At 50.2% G+C, this 22,962-nt stretch overlaps 1 protein-coding gene across 1 annotated transcript in view; it reads right to left on the bottom strand.

The window, feature by feature from the left end:
- The window catches only part of WIPF3 (WAS/WASL interacting protein family member 3), a 47,906-nt gene extending 25,271 nt beyond the window's left edge, over window positions 1–22,635 (bottom strand). Inside the window, exons 1-2 of the mRNA XM_036453768.2 lie at window positions 22,499–22,635; window positions 7,035–7,190 (exon numbers count right to left, since the gene is read on the bottom strand). Coding sequence (XP_036309661.1) covers window positions 7,035–7,133 — 99 coding nt within the window. The 5' untranslated portion in view covers window positions 7,134–7,190; window positions 22,499–22,635. The remainder of the gene's footprint in view (window positions 1–7,034; window positions 7,191–22,498) is intronic.
- Window positions 22,636–22,962: the final 327 nt, after the last annotated feature.

Here is a 22,962-nt window from a genome sequence, read left to right as displayed (position 1 = left end):
AGTTTTCTCTGCTGCTGGTCTGACTGCCCACTTTGAATAAGCCAGGCTCCCCACCTTGACCTTGACTTCTGACCTCCCAGCCCGCACTGACCCCAGGGTCTATCAGACTCAAATCTGGTCACTCGCACAGTGTTTCCTGGTCCCTGAAGTAACAGTGGCCACTGCTGACTGAGCTGGCCCTGAGTGAGCACAGCTTCGATGGCTACTTTATCAGATCCTCACAGGGGCCCCATGATGCGTGCATTCAACTCGTATTTGCCGCATGCCTACCCTACAACATGCCAGGCGCTGCTCAGGCGCTGAGGATGCACAGCGAGCAAAACAGACAGAAATCCCCCCCTGCAGGGAGCTCCCACTCTCAGGTCAGTGTGTGCTAGGAGGGGGCGACTGTCTTCCCATTAGCAGATGAGGAAACTGAGGCTCCGAGTGACTAAAGTCATTAGCCTGACATCAAAAGGCCCAGCAGGGACTCAGTGTCTGATCTGACGTGGCTTGGAAGCTGACATTTTCGTTCTGAATGCACCACCCTGCATTGTTACAAGATCCCCGCTGACACCCACAGCTTGGCACAGTGAGCGCCGAGCGGGGGACGGGGGCACAGCACGCTCTTGCGCCTTCATGTGCTGAACGCTGTGTGTGCTCCAGATGGAAACTTGCTCTCGCCAGCTTGCAAACACATTCCCACTCCTCCGTGGTGCACAGGCCTCACAGAAATGGAAACTGATTGCTCCCGTGTTACAGAACGGGTACGCCATGTTGCTTTATCTGACTTTTAATTGTCTTGATGTAAAGCAACGGTCCAAACCGGTCTATTCTCTTTGGAAACAATGGGGAGGGCTGTGCCAGAGGACTTTCTATGGCTTTACAAATAACACCCGAGTGTTATCTCCCGCTATCCACCGGTTTGTTGCACTTGGTGTATAAAACATTCTTCCCACCACAACTCGGACGTGTTAACGATGTCCTGGCAGGGCCCACGATAGGGCTCACGCAGGTGGCAGGTGGCAGGTGGCAGGTGGGGGCTGGTTCACCCACAGTGGGCTTGCCTTGCGAAGGACAGTATCTCCCCTAAACCCACTAGCTCAGGAAGGGATGCCAGACACTGAGTGCGTACGACGTGGCTAGTCCTGACCGAGGCACGCACTCCCTGTCTCAGAGTCACTCACTCACTGCTCACTGGTCCTGAGTTCCTTCCATCCTCGACGCGTCTGCTCAAGAGAGAGTCACAGCATTGAGACACATCTAGGCCCTGGAGCTCAGAGAAGCAAGAGTCATTCCTTCAGAGGACAGGAGGGCCCCTCCCACAGATGAGACTCCGAGGATCCCCTATGCAGGAAGTCTGTCAGGACAAAGCAACAGCAGGTACAAAATCCTGGCCTGGGACTAACCAGTTGCATTCTCAGGATTTCCATGGCTGAGCAGCAATCGACAACTTTTTACGTATGGCCCGAGCTTCTCAGACTTGGCAGAAGATCGGAGTCCCGGCTGCTCTGGACTCAGGTTCTCCTCTCTACAGAGGCAGACTGGATAGTTCTGGGTAGCAAAAGCTCGGTCCACGTGCGTGATGGCTCGGTCAGGGTCAGGGCAGTGTGGCTACAGAGCTCAGTGGTCCTTACTGCCCCCACGGTGCCTGCATCGCTCGCAGCAGCGACCCCATTTTTTTGGAGCCCATGGGCAGCCCAGCTGTCAACTAAAGACAAAACAATACTGACTTCCCTTGCATCGTATCTGCTTCTTGGATGCCTATTCTCTGCTGTTAACCCTCGGTTTTACTCAGAGTGTAACTTGCAAAATGTTTTTGTTTTATTTTTCTATTAAAAAAAAAGGAAAAAAACCCACCCTTTTGAATGGAGAGAAAAAACAACAACAATAAGCAAACGGAGAGAAATGATGGGAACACAAAGCAGAAAGAAAAGAGGAATCTGAGCAGGCCGCCTGGGGACATGGCGAAGAAATCTGAGGGTGGGGGTGGAAAGCACTGACTTCCTGGCTTTTCGATTCAAGGGGTGGGGGCAGGTCTGTATGAAAGGACAGTGGGCCGAGCGGTTTACACGTCCCAAAGGTCCTTGCTCCACACCAAGGTGGCCCCCAGGTACAACAGTGCACGCACGTACGTACAGACGACACCCTGGGTAGGGCAGTGGCCGACAAACTGCGGCTCACGAGCCACATGTGGCTCTTTGGCCTCTTGAGTGTGGCTCTTTCACAAAATACCAAGGCCTGGGCGAGTCTATTTTAAAGAAGTGGCCTTAGAAGAAGTTTAAGTTTAAAAATTTTGGCTCTCAAAAGAAATTTCAATCGTTGTACTGGTGATATTAGGATCTGTGGACTAATGAGTTTGCCGACCACCGGGGTAGGGGAATGTCCAGGGGCAGCTGTCAGTTCCACTGCAATTCTAAAGATTTCCAAGGCCAAGAGCCGGCACTGTCGGGGTGGGGGAAAGCTTTGGAGAGCAGGCCCTGCTGCAGGTGACAGAGGTCTCTGTGTATGGCCCGATGGCCTCACACCGCGCAGCGCCTTCCTGCCACCTCCAGGGGCTCAGACGCCGAGCGGGCGCCCAGGATCCCTGATAAAGGCCTTTGTCCGGCGCTGGCAGCTCTGCTCGCCCAGCCGGGCTGGAGGCGTGCGGCCCTTTGCACCTCTCCCGGGCAGGTGCCCGCCCGCCAACCGGGGGTGGGGGTGGGGGAATTAAGTTTTCAAACGGACTCGAGGACAAAGGTGTCGTTTTGCACGCCGTTAAGCAGAGAACAAATGTAACCCTATAGCCCAACGGCTTGGCCTGATGCACAAGGCTCCTCCCTGTCCCAGCGGCCACTGGCGACCCTGGGTAACCGTCCCGATCCCTTACTGACGGCACTAACCCGAGCACCAGGGCTTGGGGACCTACGTGAGTGACAGCATCTAAGTTTTCTAAGCCTCTCATTATTCCCAAGGCACCACCGGCACACATGCAAATTACCGTGTGCGGAACGCAGGGAAATATGCCGGTCTGCTGAGCCCCCTTCCACACAGCTTTTTCCTTTCCTTTTTTTAACCACAGCAAACACAACACAGAAAGAGGCTCTGGAGCCATTTCAGATAAGACTCCATTTTACGCGTTTTCGTTCGCAGACAGGCATGTGTTTGCATAGCCCTCGAGCTCCTGCTGGAGGTGGTGGGAACCCTCCCAGGGTGCCCGCGGCTGGCATTTCCTGACCCCGTGCAAGGCCCGCCTCGCCCCTGCGCCACGCGGCCCTCAGACCACAAGGAGATGCATCGTCTCACGGGGGCACCTGGATGCAGAGACTGGCAAGCAGGAAGGAGAGAACGGCGAGGGGCCCCAACATGCCTTTCACTGTCATGTCCCTTACGCATTTTTACACTTCACGCCCCGGAAGAGGCAGGCAGAAACAGAAGGCACCATGGGGAGTGTTGGTTATGAAGTCAGGGCGTCTTCCTAACTTGAGAGTTTTGCTTCTCATGGTAAGTAAATGGTTCGCAAGCCAGTTTCTCCTCTGCTTTTGTTCACCCTCGCCAGAGGATATTTTTTCCATTGATTTTTAGAGAGAGTGCAAGGGAGAGGGAGAGGGGGCTGAGAAAGACAGAAGAGGAGAGAGAGAAAAAGAGAAAGAAACATCAGGTTCAATCCCTGGGCTAGGGATTGAACCTGAGACACAGGTACATGCTCTTGACAGGGACTAGAACCCGAGACACTTTGGTACAAAGGACACGGCTCCAACCACTGCACCACACCGGCCAGGGCCCCTTTGATTTTACATAAAGAACCGTTTCCTCCTTAGGATGGTTGAACTTGAGCAGCAACATTGAAAAACAATGCTATAAAAACTCACAGCCCTACTGTTAGGCTTTGCATGGGGAACCCAACTCCAAAGAACCTATCAGCTGGTCAGAGGCGCACATATATATTTCCTTCCTTGTGTGGAGGCAGTCTTACGTGATCATGACGAGGAAACAAATCACAGCCTGTCACCACGTTTGTTCTCTCATCTTGGACACTGCCAGGGGGTCCACGCGGGAAACCAAAGATCAGTAGCATTCTGCTGCGTTTCAAAATCAAACCCTTGTATTTTTTTAGATCTTTTAAAAAGGCTACATCCTGTAACAAAAGCAACAACAATGATATAGTTATAAGTGGACCCATGCTCCAGGCAGGCAATTCTCTGTTGCTCCTGGATTTTAAATGAACGAGAAATGGAGTAGAACTCAAAAGACAGGGGAGCCAGGGGCAGGAACAACAGTGAACAGGATGGCGAGGACTGTTTGGCATTAAGCCTGCTCCCCAAACGGGCAGACTCCACCGGTCCTTCTCCTGGTTTATCACGCCCACGTTCTTGGAAAAGAAAAGATGCTCATTAAAGAAGAGGTGGAGACTAGGATGGGAGGGGCAGGAGGGGAGAGGCGAGCGGTAGGAGGAAGAAACCAAAAACTTTTAGCCCCGGCCTAAGCCCCAGCTCTTCCCGAGCGAAGGTGAAGCTGACAGGCGTGCTTTTCATTACAGACCATCAGACGAGTCACACAAAGGTTACATATATGAATCAAAGACCGCATGCATGTAGTGATCTGCCATGCTGGTCCATAGCTTAGATGTCCACAGTGCTGAACACTGGTTATAAAGAGGGTTAGCTCCATTGCTGAGCCCTATTTACACGATGTTTGCGTGCATGTATTCATTCACTCATTCATTCATTCATTCATTCGGTCAATGAGCAGAGTGCTTGTTGTGAGCCAGGTGCTTGGAACCGAAAGACCACAACCCATAAAATTCAGACTCGAGTCCAATAAACAGAATTAAACCCTGATCCATGCTGTGGGGAGGGTATGAATGTAGGTTATACATTCCAAGGGGGGGCGGGTTGTGAGGAAGAGATGCTCCAGGGAAGTGACCGCTGAGCAGAGCGGAGCGGAGCAGAAAGGGTTTCCAGGCGAACAGCACAGCTATGCTCACGCCTTAGAGTAGAAGACACGAGGACAGGGTGCCGGTGAGGTCTGAGATGCTGGCAGGGGCAGGCTGAGTGGGTGGAGCGGGCTACAGCCAAGAGGGGAAGGGAGAGTCCTTGAAAGGGACGCAGAGAGGCACAGGAAGGCTGGGAGAAGCCAGCCGTCTCGCAGGCCAGGTGTTGGCAAACACTTCCCTCGAAGGGCCAGACAATAAATGTTGCAGGCATTGTGCGCCAAGAGGAGAAACCAAGGATTTTATGTAAGTGCTATAAAAAGAAAAGTTCCACTGGACTATGGACTTAAATGTCTTTCAAGAAAAATAATTCCCTAATAAAATTAAAAATTTTATCAGAATTAAAAATCCTCTTCTGAGCTCTACTATTAAATATAATAGATAGCGAATGTCATTGTGCTTTTAAACCACCATTCCATGTCTACGTTCCATAACGGGCATAGTTATAAATATAATTTTTAATTACCTCTGTGGCATAATGCAAGTTTTAATTACCAGCATGACCTAACACATTTCACATAGTGCTCATAAGATCGAATTTTTTGCTAGAATAAATGGCATTGCTGTGCACATCCTTGGATACATTCCTTTTGGTTCCTTTAGGGTTAATCCTTATATAAGTCTCAACAATAAAACCACCGGATTTCCAGGGGAAAAGGATGACACGTTTAAGACCACTATTTTCTGCCGGAGAATACTCCAGAAAGGGCCGCTGAACACAGAGTTCCAGGTGCTGGTGTGTCACCAGCAAAGCTTTAAAAAAGGGCTTATTCCCCCAAATCCCCAACAATAAGGGTTTTGACAAGTTGACTCATTCTGGCGAAGTTTACGGGTGCATTGTGGCATCTGAAGTGATTATCAGTTGCATTTCTTGGTGCTAACCATTCTGTGTAAGACTCCTGTGACAGTTTCATGTATGCTTCCTTTACTTATAAACTGTCCCTCTCCTTTATCCCTTGTGGGGCCAAGTTCATCAGTGGAACTTCCAACTTCCCCCTACACTTTCTATGTATTGGCCAGAGAGCTTTCCTGTGTAACTCATCTATGTGATTTCTTCCCACTGTTTTCCAGGCAAAGGTTCAGGCAGGGCTCGGTCCGTGGGAGTTCAGACACGGTTGTCGTGCAAAGGTGGCATCAGAGGGGGTGACGTCTCAGGCATACTGGTGCTCTACGGTGGCCTGTGGCCATGCATGGGGGACCTCATAACCAACACTCCCCACAGTCTCGTCATCCGCACACCTGAGGTCATGTCCCCACACCTGGGGAGCAGAGTGCAGAGCAGGGGAGGATGGCCGGTGAGGCTCAGTTCCCGGCTTGGCTGACTTGGCCCAGAGCATCCCTAGCAGCCCTGCCTCTGCGTGCCACATCGCCATGGCATCCGTATCTTCCACCTTCCACTGAGAACGGGAGCCGTCTGTGGCCAAACACCCTACTGGGCACAGAAGAACCCTCTACAACAAAAAGGATCTGGCCCCACATGCCAGTGGGGCCCACGTTGAGAATTCCTGTTCTCTAAACCACCACCCTCTCCGTGCCTCTCCTACCCTCCGCCCAGACCAAACTATTAAACTGAGAGAGAGCATCCGGCCACACCGGTGACGTGGCCTGGTGTGGACAGGGACATTTCCTTTAGAGATTTCTATTTCATTGTGGCGTTTCGTAGGACACTTCTCTGACGTGGGCCCAGCACCAGGCAACTGAAGCCCAAGCCATGGTGGTCACCATAGAATGACACACTGGAACTGGGCTTTGCAGCACGCCCCACTGGCTGCCCACCTCCGAGCTTCCCAGTGAGAGGGAAGAGCCGATGAGGGAGCTCAGGAAGCCGGCATGGAGCAGCAGGAATCAGAAGAGAAATTACCCAGAGGCCTGTAGACAGATGACACTGAGGTGTGTGTGGCCACGGACTAGGCAGAGAAAGACCTGCCCAGCCTCTTGGGGAATCAGACCAGCCGCCTGAGATGCCACCTGTCACAGGAGAGCTCAGTGGTGGCTGGTTCCGAGAACGTGCCAAACCTCCTGCTCAAGTGTGCTCAGAGCAGCTAACGCTGGACGGTCAGCGAGACAGAAAAACAGGCCTTACCGGGGGTGCTGATGGCGGGGGAGGGGGAGGTGCTCCCAGAGGCGGGGGAGGCGGAGGCAGAGGAGGAGGTGGAGGTGGAGGTGGCGGTGGAACTGGCATATGTCACAGCGTTGGTGTCTCTTGCCTGTGAACGGTCCCAAGAGAATGGTTTCTGCTCTGAAAAGGAGAGAAGAGAGTGTTAAGTGTGAACGTCTTTATTCATGCACAGGTAATTCATGTCACACAGATATATGGATATTATGGGCTCTTCCTTCCTTCCTGTCTCTCTTCCTCTCAATAAATACTGTCTATTGTGAGGCAGGCATTGTGCCAAGTGCTGGAGACTGAAAGAGCAGCCGGATTCTGGAGAGAACTGGGTGACGGAACCGATAAAACGCAGCTATTTCTGTATCGAAATTAATAGAACACATAAATAGCAACTCCTCATTCCATGATCTTTCCAAATAACTGACTTCTGCCTCCTTCGCATTACACTTTTATCGTTTCTGACGCATTTAAAAAATTATTCTGTACATGTTCCCCGCTCCCCGAGCAGAGCACACGGAATGCAGTGTAACCTTTTCTGCAGGTCGCGGGCGCCACGTTCCTCATGGTGCCAGCCCCGAGCAGGGCCCTAAAGGGCATCCGTCACTCTCCTGCTCCCGCCTCTCCCCGCAGCTCTTTCTGTATCGTGTCCCCCTGTGGCTTCCATACAATCGTCTGGATGGGGGCACAACCCTTCTCTGCAAAAGCGTCAAATCTGGTTTGCTACACTGAGGGCTTCCTGCTGCTGTTCTGCAAACACAGTTATGTTTCAAACAGTTCATATTGTAGGACACCTGGGCTCCTATAAATGTGTGTGCGTGTATGTGCGTGTGTATGCATGTGCACAGTGTGTGTGTGTATATGTGTGTGCCCTAGACTCCATATCAAGGCACATTGCAAAGGCTTAAAAGCCACACTAAAGGCAAGTCCCACAGTTTACAGGAAGAGGAAGACCTATGTGAGACTCTAAACACAATTAAAGCAGAAACAGAAATAAACATCAGACCTGCACAGGGGTAAATTTGTGTTTTGTGGTGTGTGTTTCTGTTTGTTTTGTTTTTGTCTTGTTAGTCACTAGAAGGTCAGAACAAGACCTGTGCCTGCTTCTTCAGCTTGGAAACACGTATTATTCCGGGCTAATATTTTTATCCCCAGCAGTAAAGAGCAGTTATGTAACACGGTACCTGATTCTTAGCAGGGTCTACTGTTTTGCTTACGTAATACATGTTGGTTCTGTCTGGCTGCTATGTGACAGGCTGGTCACATGCATTCCCACGATAGTATTCTAAGGTCAGAACCACCTTGTTTTCAGCAGGGGTAAGCCTCCCCTAACACTGTACAAAATTTAAAAAATGTATGTGAACGTCCACCTTTCTTTGTGGAAAAAGCCCATGATAGTTTCATAAGAGTTTCAAAGATGTGCATGAACTGATCATTATGGGAGCCAAAGTTTTCATACGAGGTATCTCCCCCCCCCCCCCCTTAGAATTCCTAAAGCTGGATAATTACTGTGCCCCTGCCTCTTCCCAAGACAGTAACATCAGGACAGAAAGCCTGGAGAAACAATACTCATCCGAGTCCACAACATAAGACGACAGTGAACCTGGGCAGAGATCCCGGAGGGCAGCAGGGACTTCTTCCTGGTGGTGTCGTTTACTCTTTAGTTCACCACCTGACACATTCATTAACATAGGGCCAGACCAAGCCGGCATTTTACTGGCTGAACACTGAAGCACGTTCGACGTTGAGTCCGCAATTTAGTTGGAACAAAAATAAGTGATCCGTTATTTGTATCTTAACCCTTTCTTTCAGAGAAGGCACTGCGCGCATTCTTTATGTGACTCTTCATTCCGCGGCAAAAATAACTGCAGCCAACAGTGATAGTAGGTATTGAAAGGCTGGCCGAAGTATTAATAGAACAAGAGAAAATATGCAGAGAGGTCTCATTATATGAGGATTCCCGTCTTTTATCCGAGACAGATGAGAGGACAAAGACCTGCTTCCCCTGGTGATGAACTGGAAAGAGATGAAAAGAGGAACTTGGAAAAGGTAACTGTTTCTTACCTGAGCGTTTCGCCATTTATTTAAGGGGAAACGGCCATAGGGAGTCACCTTAGGGAGGGCTATGGCTGGGCTGTTCACGGAACCCCGGGGCACTCAGCTAGGTACCATTTCCCAGCCTCCTTTGCGGTTCATTGTGACCATGTGACTGGCCTCTGGCCAATAGGAAGAAGGCAGAAGTGATGTGCTCCACCTGTAGGCTGGTCCATAAAGACCTACCTCCAACTCTCTCTTTCGCCATCCAAAAGATGTCAGAGCCTGGATTCCCGACTCACCTTTTAACACCTGATTAGACGTTACATACCTAAAAAAATAAACTTCTGTGTTAAGCTGCAGTTTGAAGTTAATTTGTTATAGCCACTCATTTTTCACCTGCCTAACACAGGAACTAAATAGATGACAGCGAATTCCCATCATTTGCGGTCGGTATGTTTTATCAAGTTGTCAGGATCTTCGAGTGAACAAACCCCAAACCACTGCTCCTAGGAGGTACACAGGGCTAGGTTCCTGTGGACAACTGGTTACAAGATTTTTGTCACCGCATTAATATGTAATCTTGTCCCACGTGTGTTCCTGCTTCAAGACACCTTATAGAGAGGCGTATGCTGTTGTTACGTGAACATTCATGCCAACAGCATGGTCCCTCGTGATGGAAGGAGGCTGATCTCATACACACACTGTCTCCATCAGGCACACCTCAGCCTCCCTCCACGCAAAGAACCCTGGGCGGAACCTGGACGTTACCCTTGGAGGCCATTAAAACAGGGCAACCGCTGGCATAACACCCACCTGTGGAAAGCATGGCCCTGCCCAGGATGTGAACAGACACTAGTTCACAGCACAGGAGCCGCCACGAGGAGGCAGGGGTCAGTCACGGGGTGGGACCTCAGCTGCCATGCCTGCATCAGAGCACTCAAGTGTCCCCCTACTTTGCACACATCTCCCAATGACCGCGAAGGCGCCTGTGAGGATTGACTTCGAGGTGACAAGTACAGTTTAGCAAGTGGGTGATGAGCGAATTAAGGAGCCCGTGAATGATGGCATCGACTGTGGAATTCTGGAACCGTTCCGTGTGGTCAGCACTGGGCCAGGCGCCGAGAGTCCACTGATCTGGTGAACCCTCCCAGCAGCTCCATGGAGACGCCGACATTTCCAGGGAGAAATCACACAAAGCATGCGGCTCCTACTAACCTTCAGAAGGTGCCTTGAGCTGGGTGAGAGCCCTCGCCCTTCTGATTCCCAAACCTCATCTCTTTGCTTTGCTGACCTGGTGTCATTCAGGCCATCTCACTTCTCTGCTTTCATTTTGCAAGGATTTAAAAATTGTGTCGAGGCCCTCTAGTGACAGGGACCTCATCCAGGCGAGTCTAATTCTGTCCCTCACTTCCCCTAAGTCCGTGGTCGGCAAACTGTGGCTCCAGAGCCACATGCAGCTCTTTGGCCCCTTGAGTGTGGCTCTTCCACAAAATACCACGGCCTGGGCGAGTCTATTTTGAAGAAGTGGCATTCGAAGCAGTTTAAGTTTTAAAAATTTGGCTCTCCAAAGAAATTTCAATCGTTGTCCTGTTGGTATTTGGCTCTGTTGGCTAATGAGTTTGCTGACCACTGCCCTAAGCCAAGCATCCTTGCTGCCCACCTCATCTATCCTCAGAAATCCGAGGATGGTGAGGTACCAAGGGCCTTCCGTCTTGCTGAAATCACAGGAATGGTTTTTCAAACGCTAAGATGAAAGGGTGTCTTTATGTGCGGCACTTGTTGGCTGCGAAGGCTCTTTCCTGACAGGGATAATAATTAAGCAATTACGGAGGAAAGAGTCTGTTCACATCTGACGGTCTGGAAGCGTGCAGAGTGCCAGGAAGTCGCAGGCACTCCCATGCAGACTCTGATTCATTGGGACTGAGGTGAGGCCGGAGATTCTGCATTTTGGACAATCTCCCAGGCTGGTCTGGGGACCACAGTGAGTAGCTTTAGGAGATGGAAGCACGTCAGAAAGACACAGTCTCCATCCCAGAGTCAGAATCATTTTTTTGGCAGAGAAGAGGACTTGGAATTTTCTAGGGTCACCAGCACACCAGCCTCCCACATTCAGCATTCCTGAGCCACACATGCCACCCCTTTTGGAGCCTGGGGCTCCGAGTCCTCACCAGCAGGCAGCCGGCAGAGGGATGGGGCCTGAGCGCAGTCCAGGGCCCTTGAGGCAGCTGCATGAAAAGGCCCCCGTGATGCACCCCCTGCCATCAGATGCTAAGAATGTGACCGCATCTGCCACATCCTCAGGGGTCCCCAATGGCCTACAAATGTCCCACAGATCAGAATCTTCGGGGGTGTCTTATCAAGTGACTGTTTTGCCCCACAGAGTTTGGAACAACCTGTTCCAGAACACCTGGCAGATGGAACTCTGCCCCACACAGTCAGAATTACATCCTTTCCCGAGCAGACCTCTCCCGTGGGCTCACTGAACATCAGCAGACTGGACCTGGGACACTGGCACACTGTACTTGCTTGGCACTGAGACACAGAGTGGAAGGGAAACCCAGCGGAGTGTCCACTCCCCTCTCACCTCGGTGACCCAAGAACGTCTGACGCCTGAGAAACACCAGCCCCGACACTAGCTCCCGAGGCGGCATCTGCTCAGCTCTAACCAGATATTATAGATAATCATCTGCTGAAATGCCCAAAGGATTGTCTACGTGAGTTCTGAAAGGAAAACGAACTTTAACCACACTCTAATATGTAAGTCACACCTACAATGAATTCATAAATTAGCTTCTTAAAATGAGATTTTTATTGAAATGCAAATTTGTTCCCAGATTATTCATTGAATTCATTATAATATTTGAACAGTATTTGGTGAAGAGAAAATCGGAGATATTGATAGTATTTATCATTAACTCGCATATTTATATTATGGCTAAATGCCATAAAAATCATATGAGTCCCAAGGGAGGAAGGAGAAAATAATGCTTTCCTGTCATTTATTGTTAACATTTTTTGCTGCCTTTGTATTAGCTAAAATAAGAACGAGGCTTATTAAAAATACATGATATTCATTATACACTTATAAGTAAGCTTCATTTTATATAACAGCTATGCTTCTGAAAAAATGGCATCTCTAATTTTAACATATACTTCTGTCAAGACTCTCTATGCAGTCAGGTTCTAACCTTATCCTCCATCCTATCCTCTGCCCACACGCACCTGTGACATTTCCTTACATACCTTTTCTTTTTAAAATATATCTTACTGATTTTTTACAGAGAGGAAGGAAGAGGGATAGAGAGTTAGAAACGTCGATGAGAGATTAACATCGATTCAGCTGCTTCCTGCACACCCCCCACCGGGGATGTGCCTGCAACTGAGGTACATGCCCTTGACTGGAATCGAACCTGGGACCCTTCAGTCCACAGGCTGACGTTCTATCCACTGAGCCACACCCGCCAGGGCCATACCTTTCCTTCCTATCTCTATGCCTTTGTCAGTGCCATTCGGGCGGAGTGTGATAGCCTTCACCGCCTGGAACGTTCCTCCTGACCCGTTAGAACGTGCCTAGGCATCAGCTTCTCTGCACAGACACATGTGCATAAAATGTCCCTGGAGGAATGTATGACTGATCTGAGAGTTTGATGTGAGAAAGGCTTGCCTTGCACCATATATCCTTTTGACACTTCTGTAAGTATGTTTCACTTGCGTTACTACCTATTTGAAAAACGAATTTAAAAAATAAAAGTTCTGCCTTGCCTTCTTGGGGTTAGTGTGAAGCATTAAAAAAAAAAAATGCTTTGCACTATCTGATGAGACATCTCTACATCTAAAAGGTAAATACAGATGAATAAGGAAAAACATAAATTTGTCTTGACCATCAGGTCCGGTGACCAGCTGCTGGGTCCATAAAGAACAGCCCTGAGGGTGGCCCTGGGCCTTGCTGAGCTGGCCCTGCACAGGCCTGCCCCCTGCCCCCTGCCCCCCCGGGGCACCTGAAATCACCCCTAGAGCTGCCCACAGGGTCAGAGATGACTGACCACGCAGGCTCAGAAAATCAGCCAGGAGTAGACTAACAGAATTCTCTCAAACCAGTCCATAACACGTCCGGTTTAATTCTTCTATTAATACACGTGTAACGCACCGCGAGGAACCATTTTCAAGCACGCTTGTCCATCAGGCATGAATCATTTGTGAGTTGGTTCCAGTGATAACTGATCCCTGTTATTCATTAAATGCGAGAACACAGGCAAGCACGGTGGTGGGGGTGGGGAGGGGTGAGGGTGGGTCTGAAATAATTGGTGACTTTCTTTCAACAGCCACAGACTACTGTACTCCTAGATCTTACGGACAGGGATCCTGACCTATCATCCTTTTCAGGCAAATATAATGTATGTGGACAATATCAACATGACCACGCTTTTGTATGGCTCACTTCAAACACACCGAGCATCTAGGAGTGCAGGAAGACAACGCCAGGCCTGAACCCAGGTCCCCTGTGGCTCCGTCTAGAAGCCTGCAGGTGAATCTCTAAAACCTCAGGCGATACACATTTGGGTGGGGGGGACAAAAAGTCCTGCAGAAGCTGTTAGACTGAGAAAAAATTCATTTTAAATTTAGGAAATATGTTTGCCCACTTGTCTTGTTTTAAGCAGCTATCTTACCTATTTCTTTTGCTTGTTTTATTTTCGTCTCTTCTCTTCCCTATTTCTGAAGCTGCTTTATTTTTCCTCTGATTTTCTGGAGAGCGGCATGATACAAAAATATTTTATTCAAAAGTTTAAAAGGGTGTTGGGGACAATGGCTTTAAGGGATGCTAGAGGTTTAAAATCTATTTCCATCATTAATAGGCAGTTGTACCATATGAGGGGGGAAATGTCCCCTGCTATTAGGGCATAATAATTTATTTCAGACACATAGCAAAGGGGTCAATGCCATTTTTTGACTATAAGTTTAATTGATGTCTTAACACTGACATACATGGGGAGTGCTATGTTAAATGGTCCACTAATAAACCAACAGATCGCATGGACTAAGTGTATCATCACTCTGATTGTTATTTACAGAATTATTTTCCATCCCCAATCCCAACTCTGCACAGTAGATGTTATTAACCCCATTTACAGACAAAGAAACAAAGGCTCAAAGATGTAACTAATCCACTCAAGATCAAATAGTCAGGACATCACAAAACTGTACCCAGCCTAAGTGAGTTGACTTCAAGCCTGTGCACTTCCCACTACTCCACCCAGCCTCTGACAAGCACAGCAGACTCTGCCTAGTCAGTGCATTGAAGTCCATATTTACTGAGCTTCTTCTCTATATTAGACACTATGCCAGCCACTCAGTGACACCATGAACACGGGTTGCAGGAATCAATATGTACTTGGTGAATGCATAAGTCTACAGACACATGGCTCCTATTCACAAACAATAATCCATAATCTAATTGAAAGTTACTATGCACCAGACACTATTCTAGAATAAGTCATAAAAGGGGCAAAAAAAAAGAGAAGGAACAATAAAGCAATATGGTACTCAAAAGGACAAAATCAGTTCCAATGTATCAGTAATCACAATCACGGTAAACCAATTACTAAATTCCCCCGCTGAAAGACAAAGATGCTCAAACTGCTTTCTAAAATCAGCTAGGTCTTCTTTATAAGGGACACAGCTAAGACGAAAGGATGTTTGAAATTCTGAAAGTAAAAGGAGGAAAACACGTTAGACACCGAACACGGGTGCAGAACCCTCATGCATGGCTGGCGAGCTGTGAATGGCGCAGCCACTTTGCGGACGTCTGGAAGCTCCTTGAGAAGTCCAGCAGTTCTCACTGGCCCCAGCAATGCCACTCGGAGAAATGAAAACACACCCCACACAACAACTCAGGCTCGAGTGTTTATAGTAGCACTTTTCTCATAAAAGCCCAAAGCTAGAAACAACCCAAATGTCCATCAACTTATGAGCAGATAAACAAATTTCAGTGGACCAGGCCACGAAATATCACTCAGCAATAAAGAGGAATGAAGTGCTGACACACGCTATCCCATGGATCACCCCCCGCCCCCGCAAAAAAAATAAAATAAAATAAAAATATTGGGCTAAGTGAAAAGGCCAGTCACAAAAGGCCACATACTATACAAGCCCATTTACATAAGATGTCCAGAATAGGTGAATCCCTAGAAATAAACGGTAGATGAGGGTTGGCAGGGCTGAGGGGCGATGGGAAGGGATTGCTAATGGACTTCTTTTTTGGGTGATGAAAATGTTCTGGAATTACATGACAGTGTAGTTGTGTGACTCGGAATATCTTAATAGCCACTAAATTGTATACTTGAAAAGAGTGAATGTTAGGGTATGTGAATTTTATCTCAGTAAGGCTGTTATTTAAAAAAAACAAAACAAAACAGGTACAGCATGATTAACATTAGGTAAAACAGAATCCAGGACACAAATATATTAATAGAAATAGCAAATGCTACCCTAACTTGTTTGGTTCGGTGGACAGAGGGTCAGACTGCGGACTGAAGGGTCCCAGGTTCAATTCCGGTCAGGGACATGTACCTTGGTTGCAGGCACATCCCCAGTAGGGGGTGTGCAGGAGGCAGCTGATCGATGTTTCTCTCTCATCAATGTTTCTAACTCTCTAATCTTTTCTCTTACTTTTTATTAAAAAAAAATCAATAGATTTAAAAAAAGAAAAAGAAATATCAAATGCTTTGGAAACATGCATTAGATTCTACTTAGTTGCTTCTGTAGATTATGGACAAGCAAAAAGCATAGAAGACCTCTGAGCCAGGCCTTCCATGGCTGAAGGGAGCGGGGAGAGTATGCGCAGAACTTTGCTGTGTGCGCATGTGTGGCAACCAGTGGCGGCGAGCATGCACTCACAGGGCCAGGCTGCCAAGGGGTTCGAGCTTTATTTTGTAAGCCTTTATAAAAAAGGAAAGATGTTCGACATTTCTATTTTATCTATTATTATTTTTATTTTAGATATTCCTGTTTTTAAAAGCAGCACTGCAGGGGGCATGTGTGGAAAATAAATTATGGGAGAAGCAACGAATAGAACAGGTAGGCTGGAAGATGGACATTTATTTGAGTTAGAGCAGGCAATGGGACTGTGCCAAGAGGGATATGCGTTTGGATGCTGGGATAGGGGAGGAGAAGGAGCTCAGGCTGACCCTCAGGATCCTTGCCAAGACGAAGGAGTGGTACATGGAGAAGACAGGAGTGAGTGTGGGGGCAGGGGGGTGGGCAGGGAACGGTCAGTTTAACTGGAAGCATATGAAGTACTTTGGACAAGTGGAAATTTAGAGCTGAAATTCAAGAAAGCAGGGTTGGTGATAGCGATTTAGGGATCTTGACACGAGGCAGTTGGGTGTGTTTTATTTTTTCATGCTCATTGTATGAAGAACTGGCAAGTACGACATTTTAAAATTAATTTTACATTACGGAGTCACCTGTACGTTTGAATGAAGCCAGTCGGGTGTCTGATACTGCTGATTGCCGCTCAGTAACCATCCTCTCTCCTCCCTCATCGCAGAAGCCCTCATTTGAGAGGGGGCTGGCGTGGCAATTGCAGGTTGCTCAGCTAAAACTCTGTGATTTCTCAGACTGTCATGCACATAGGGTAACCCTGTGACATCACTCTGGCCAATGAGATGCAGGAGGAAGTCCCTGAGATGTAGGTGGGAGGGCACTACTTGCTGAGCGAAACAGCACGGCACGCCTCCCTCATGGAAGGGCCTCACTCTGGGCTGCTGACCCTTTCCTCTGCCCCCTGCCTGTCCAGCGATGCAGGCCCAGCGATGCAGCAGCCGTGTGTGGCCAGGAGGCACCCAGACTGAGGATGAGGCCCCCAGGCCCAGGGGATGGAGAGAGGCCGATTCTCCGATGGCACAGGTCAGCAGCCTGGACTGCCTTTCCCAACACAAATCAACTTGCACCCATTTCGGCCGGATTCTGAGGTGTGTATTTTTTCTTTTTTGGCCGCTGAATGCAGACCTGATACAGTATATTCGTTGGATATAGACATCATATCCAATTGTTAGTACATGGGTACTACAAATAACCATTATTTTAGTTGCTTTAAAAAAAGTTTAAAAATAAAATATTATTTATTCTCACTACAAAGAATTACTGAAAGCAATAAGGGGCTCAAAGATAGTAGAGAGCACTGGAATCTTCTTTTCCCAGACTGCAGCCAAAGGGGGGATCAGGGGACCACCAGGCATAAGAAAACTCACCCCCACACACTCCTCTACGACCGAGCACTCGCGTGGCAGGCACCCCTCGCCCTGTGGACCAGGTGAACGGATCCGGCTCGCGTGGACGGCCGCAGCCAGAACAAACGTTCTTCACATGGACTCGTTCACCTGACTCTCCCAAGAATGATAACCTCTGGAGAAAGAGTCTGTCTTCTCTCCCAGGGACGCTGTCAAACAGGAAAAGGCACGACCTTCAGAAAGCTCTCCCTGGCTGTGCTCCGGGATTATGTCTCCGGTTCGGCGGTCAGTAACATTCTAGGAAAGCCTGATTGTTGCCTTCTTCCACAAAGCTCCCATTGTCGCCCTGGCAGAGGCCGGGCCGGAGGCTTAGATCCCTATGGCAACACGGACTGTTTCAAAGATCCCCCAGGAGAAAGGTATTCCAGTTTTCAGGATCAGGAAAAGCTGGGTAACTGATCTGTTTTTATCTCCCCGGTCACTGCGGGTCGGGTAACAACTGTTTGTGTTTTTCTCTTTGTTTTGGCTCCTGGGAAGCTCGGACCAATTTTTTAATCCCATCTCCAGAAACTACAGTAGACCTTCCAGTAAACTCATCTCTAGAAAGTACCTACACCTTATGAAACAGTCTTGTTCTCTAAAATAGCTCTGATTTCATCTCATTTTCTAGTCCATGTGTTCTCTTAAGGATGAATTTAGTGTTGTTTACTACCTATTTTTATAAGCTTCTCAAATGCTTTATGGACCAATGTAAGGCAAGCAATTTTAAAAAGTGTCAGGTAATAATAATAATAAAAAAGTAATTACTAACTTATTGAACATTGCTATGAATGAGGCACTGTCACAGTACTGGACTTACCTTAATTTATTTGCCCTAAATATGAGATAAGTACTCTTATGATGATGCCCATTTTACAAATGGGAAAAGTGAGTCACAGAGCAGTTAAGTCAATCATACAACAAATAAGTGATGAAAGCAAGATTCGGGTTTTCTGAATTATGAGCCATACACAAGAAGAAACAATATTTAATTTCTAAATGAAGCAGAGGCCTTCTGATTTTATAGGCTGAGCTCGGCATGTTTCTTTCATAAGGAGATATCTATTATACATCTTGTCCATACAATGATGCCTGATCAGCTATATCAACAGAAGGCAATGAGACAATGAAAGTCAAAAGGACAAACAATAAAAAAGTAGTTGGCTTGTTATCTCGGGTCATAAAGATATTCTTTCCTTCCCTCACCCAGTCGGTCCCCATCACGGCCAGGCCCGGTGCAGGGTCGGGAGCAGAGGGGAGGTGGGCCCAGGCCTGCCCTCCGGGAGCTCAGGTGCAATAAGGGTGCGGCCGGCAGGTACAGGGCATGCGGGGCTAGGAGTGGGATGACGGCAGACCACACAGGGTGTGACGTGATTGTCTGAGTAACTCTGAGACTCTCTGTCCCAACTGAGAATGGGAACAAGAATGTTAGGGCTGCTGGATGATTTCATACCGATGAAGCTCTTAGCCTGGCCCATCACATGAAGGGTTCCGTATGTGTGAGCCTTTACTCTTCAGGCACAGTGGATGGCAGCCTGCTCAGACACACACATGCACTCACACGCACACATACTCAGACATACACGTGCACTCACATGCACACATGTCCTCAGAAGCTCAAGAGCAGAGGCTGGCTCCTGCCTCTTCGGACCTCCTCCCAGGAGCTGACTTACAGTCCACGGGTGGGCCTGGATGCCACCTTCTCAGAACCAGTGACTTGCCGGAATACAGCCCCCACCCAGAACGAATATTCCTTCAAGATCTACTTGAAAACCTTCCTCCACAGCCTGGCCCTGTGACTCTCCTGGGGTGCTCCTGCCACATCCGCTCCGTTTCACGGTGTCTCTTTGGCACGTCCACCCTGAGGCGCACGGTATGACTCCCCAGCTGCACGGGGGTCAGGTTCCCGCTTGAACAGGTCTAAGGAAAGACCCAACTAGAATTGCAAACTGGCTGAAGCCACCGAGCAGGCATGTGCTGCACCTGCTCGGCACCAGCTGGGAACCCCACGCCTCCTGGGTTTTGTGCCGCGGCTGAATCAAAAAGGAATTAATCATCGCCTCGCCAGCCCCAGCTCAGCCCGAAGAGTTCCCTCCCCGAGTCTGTTTTGTCATGCCGTCAGCGAAGTCAGTCAAACATCACGGTTCCCTGCTAAACATTCCGGCAGCCAGATGGCAGGAACGCTGCTGTGACGAGGCAAAACTCTCCTAAAGATAACTTGGTGACGCACCATCATGCCCGATGGCACTCGGCGGCGCCCATTCACCCAGAGGGACCTCTCCCGCTGCCCCACTTCGTCCCGGTTCTTCAGACCGAACGTGGTCGTTCCAAACACACAACGCTGCCGCGGGGAACTGGCTGGTAAAACAGACACGTCCCTGCTTCTCTAGGCTCTGAATTGCGGGCAGAAGGAGATCACACACTAGGATGCATTTCTCTGTAGATTTCCCTCTAGGTACCGCGTTACCGATCCCTAAAGTTTAAATATTTCTGCACCAGATTTCCTGGGTATTCATAATAACATTTGCTAGAAAACAAGTTTCCTTCCATCTGCTGAGTCACGTTTGTCGGTTTTTTGTTTTTTTTTTAACTTAGCGTTGATGAACATATGGTTATAAATTCCAGACTGTAAGGAAGTTGACTGATCTTCCCTGGTGAAAACTATATGTTCTCTTCTAGAGTTAATTACATTTTGGTTTCTGAGACCTTTTCTAGGTTATATTATGTATTCATTCCTTCTCTCTCCCCGCCCCTCTCTCTCTCTCTCTCTCTCTCTCTCTCTCTCTCTCTCTCTCTCTCTCGTGTGTGTGACTTTAAAATCACAACCTGTACTAAATGGTTTCAGAACAATACATCTTTTAAGAAGAATGCTGCCAACTGGGCCAGCTGGCTTTCTCCTGCTCCTAGAACGGTGTGTTCTTAGACGCACTGCCTCCATCCCTTCTGCTGCCGGCTAACTCCGGTCTGCGTGACACCATCTCACACTGGCAATTCTTTGAAAACAACGGAGACTCCTGGAAAGGAACAAAAAGGGGGCATGGCAGGGAGCCAGCCTCCACGTCTCCGTCACTCAGCTGTCACTCAGCCAGCTGTGCCCTGACTCAGGTGGCCCAAGTAGCCTGTTCATGGTTGCATGTATGGAATTCGGAGTCTGTGGCCCTAGCCCAGTGGTCGGCAAACTGAGGCTCTGTTGACTAATGAGTTTGCCTACCACTGGGATTGGGGCCTAATCACAAGGAACAACGACAGCCTATAATTATTGGAATCGAGGGTCTGTGGTCGGCAAACTCATTAGTCAACAGAGCAGCAAACCGCGGCGGCTCGCGAGCTGCAGTTTGCCGACCACTGCCCTAGCCAGTTTTGCTCAGTGGATAGAGCGTGGGCCTGTGAACCAAAGGGTTTCGGGTTCGATTCAGGTTCAGGGCATGTACTTGGTTGCAGGCTCCTCCCCCGCTCCGGCCCTGGTCAGGTGCTTGTGCAAGAGACAACCAAACGATGTGTTTTCTCACCTAGATATTTCTCTCCTTCCCTCTCTCTATTATTCTCCCTAAACATCAACGGAAAAATAGCCTCGGGTGAGGAGGAGTAATAACAACAAGAGAATTTAAAGTCTGTGGACCCAGATTCTTACTCTGGCTCCTCTGAACAAGGCATTTAACCTTACGACCCTTTATTTTCTCATCCGGGAAAAGCAACAATTGTGTCATATGAGGTGACGCATGTTAAGGCATTTGGTATATTTCCTTTCCTGTAAGTCCCCAAATTTCTTTTGCCCGCCCCCGTCCTTTTATTTTTCCTGATTTGGAGTCTGTGGTTTTTAAATGTCTCTCTAAAATGCACTGGCTGGAATGCGGCATTAAAATTTTATTTACTTTTTTATTGAGGTAACACTTAAGTGCACAAATCTCCAGGGAATAACCATACATTTCGATATGCGTGCCCCCGAGGGATGGCTGCTTAGGCCGAGGGGCGCACTTTCCCAGCACCCCTGAAGCTCCCCTCCAGGTGGTCACCAGGCCTAAAGGCAACCCCTCTTCTAACCTCTATCACCTGCATTAGCTCTGCCTAAAGTTAAAGAAAAATAAAAAATAAAAAATCCAGGGAAGGCTGGTGGCCTGGTGGTGGTGATAACCGCTACTGCTGACCAAAACATGTCCCTCCAACCCTTCTTCTGGGGAGATGCAAGACCCTGGAAAGGAGGCGAGGGCACGGACTTTCTAAATCACACACGTCACGTGGGACGAGGCCCTCGTTTTGCAGCCAAAGGTCTGCACGCGGCTGGGAGCTCACGTCCCGCTACAGAGTAACTTTCCTCCCAAGCATCCTCCCCGCTCCCGGCGCAGGACCGCTCCCCGGGGCGCAGCGCGCACCCGTCCCCAGCCGCCCCCGCCCGCAGCAGGCGCCCCACGCGGCTGGCACGCCACGTCCAGAAGGCCTGTTCCCGCGACAGGTGCCTACCTGCCCCCCCACCCCCACCGAGACCCGCAGGGCACCCCCCCTTCCCCCGGGCCTGAGGAGTGTATGGAGGTGGAGGGGTATTCTCTGCCAACCCCCCCCCTCCCCCAAAAGACTTGGAAGGCGATTCGTGGCCAGAACTGGGAGGGGAGTCCCGAGACCTGTGCTCCCGAGTGACCGTGGGCAAGTCACTTCCCAACTCCAGACCGGCTTCCTGCTTGGGGGGCGGCTGCTGTACCCCAAACCCCCCAGAGTTGTGCAATCCCTGGATCTTCTCGGGGCAGCCCCCGCCCCGGCGAGACCCCAGCCTTTTGTTCTGGGGGTGACACTGGGAAGAGAGAGAGGAAGGGGGCTCCGGAGAGGGCCCGCCGGGCGGCCTGGGCGCTCGGGGCCGCTCCCCGGAGATCCGGGTCCGGGAGTAACCAGGCGAGCCCGCGGTGACCTCCCTCCTCCGGGTCCCGTTACCCCGGCCGGCCGGCAGGCTCCGGCAGCGGGTGGCAGCTCCGGGCAGCGCGGCGCCCCGACGCTGACGGCCGCGGGCAAGGTCCCCGGACACCGCACAGGAGCCGCATCCCGGCCCCGCCCGGGTCACTCCGCTCTGGGACGGCCCGAGCGGCCGCCGCCAGGGCCGGTCCCCCACCCTCATTCACGGACCCAGACGTGCGCGGAGCCGCTACCTACCGCGGGGGCCGGGCAGGATTCGGGCTCCGGTTGCCGTTCCAGCTGCCGCCGCCAGGCTCCGCGCTCGGGGCTCCCGGCTCCGCGCTCCGCGCTCCGGGCTCCGGGCTCCGGGCTCCGCGCTCCGGGCTCCGGGCTCCCGGCTCCGCGCTCCGGGCTCCGGGCTCCGGGCTCGGGGCTCGGGGCTCGGCGCTCCCTTCGCAGCGCCCAGCTCCCAGCGCCCAGCTCCCTTCGCTGCTGGGCCCGCTGCTCCCGGTGCTGCGCTCGGAGCGCCCCGCTCGCTCCCCGGCCGCCGGCTGTGGCGCTGCCCCCACCTGCTCCGCGCCGGGACGGAGGCCTCGCTCGGGAGCAGTGGGCGGGGTCTCCGGGGCTGGTGGGCGGGGTCTCAGGGGGTGGGGCGTGGTCTCCGGGCGGAGGGGCGGGTCCAGCCTCGGGGTGCGCCTAGGAGGGGAGACCTGAGCCTGAGC

This window comes from Pipistrellus kuhlii, unplaced genomic scaffold (assembly GCF_014108245.1).
Source record: "Pipistrellus kuhlii isolate mPipKuh1 unplaced genomic scaffold, mPipKuh1.p scaffold_m20_p_26, whole genome shotgun sequence".
NCBI classification, from domain to species: Eukaryota; Metazoa; Chordata; class Mammalia; order Chiroptera; family Vespertilionidae; genus Pipistrellus; species Pipistrellus kuhlii.
The sequence above is the reverse complement of the archived record's forward strand: the minus strand, read 5'-3'. Positions and strand labels throughout refer to the sequence as shown.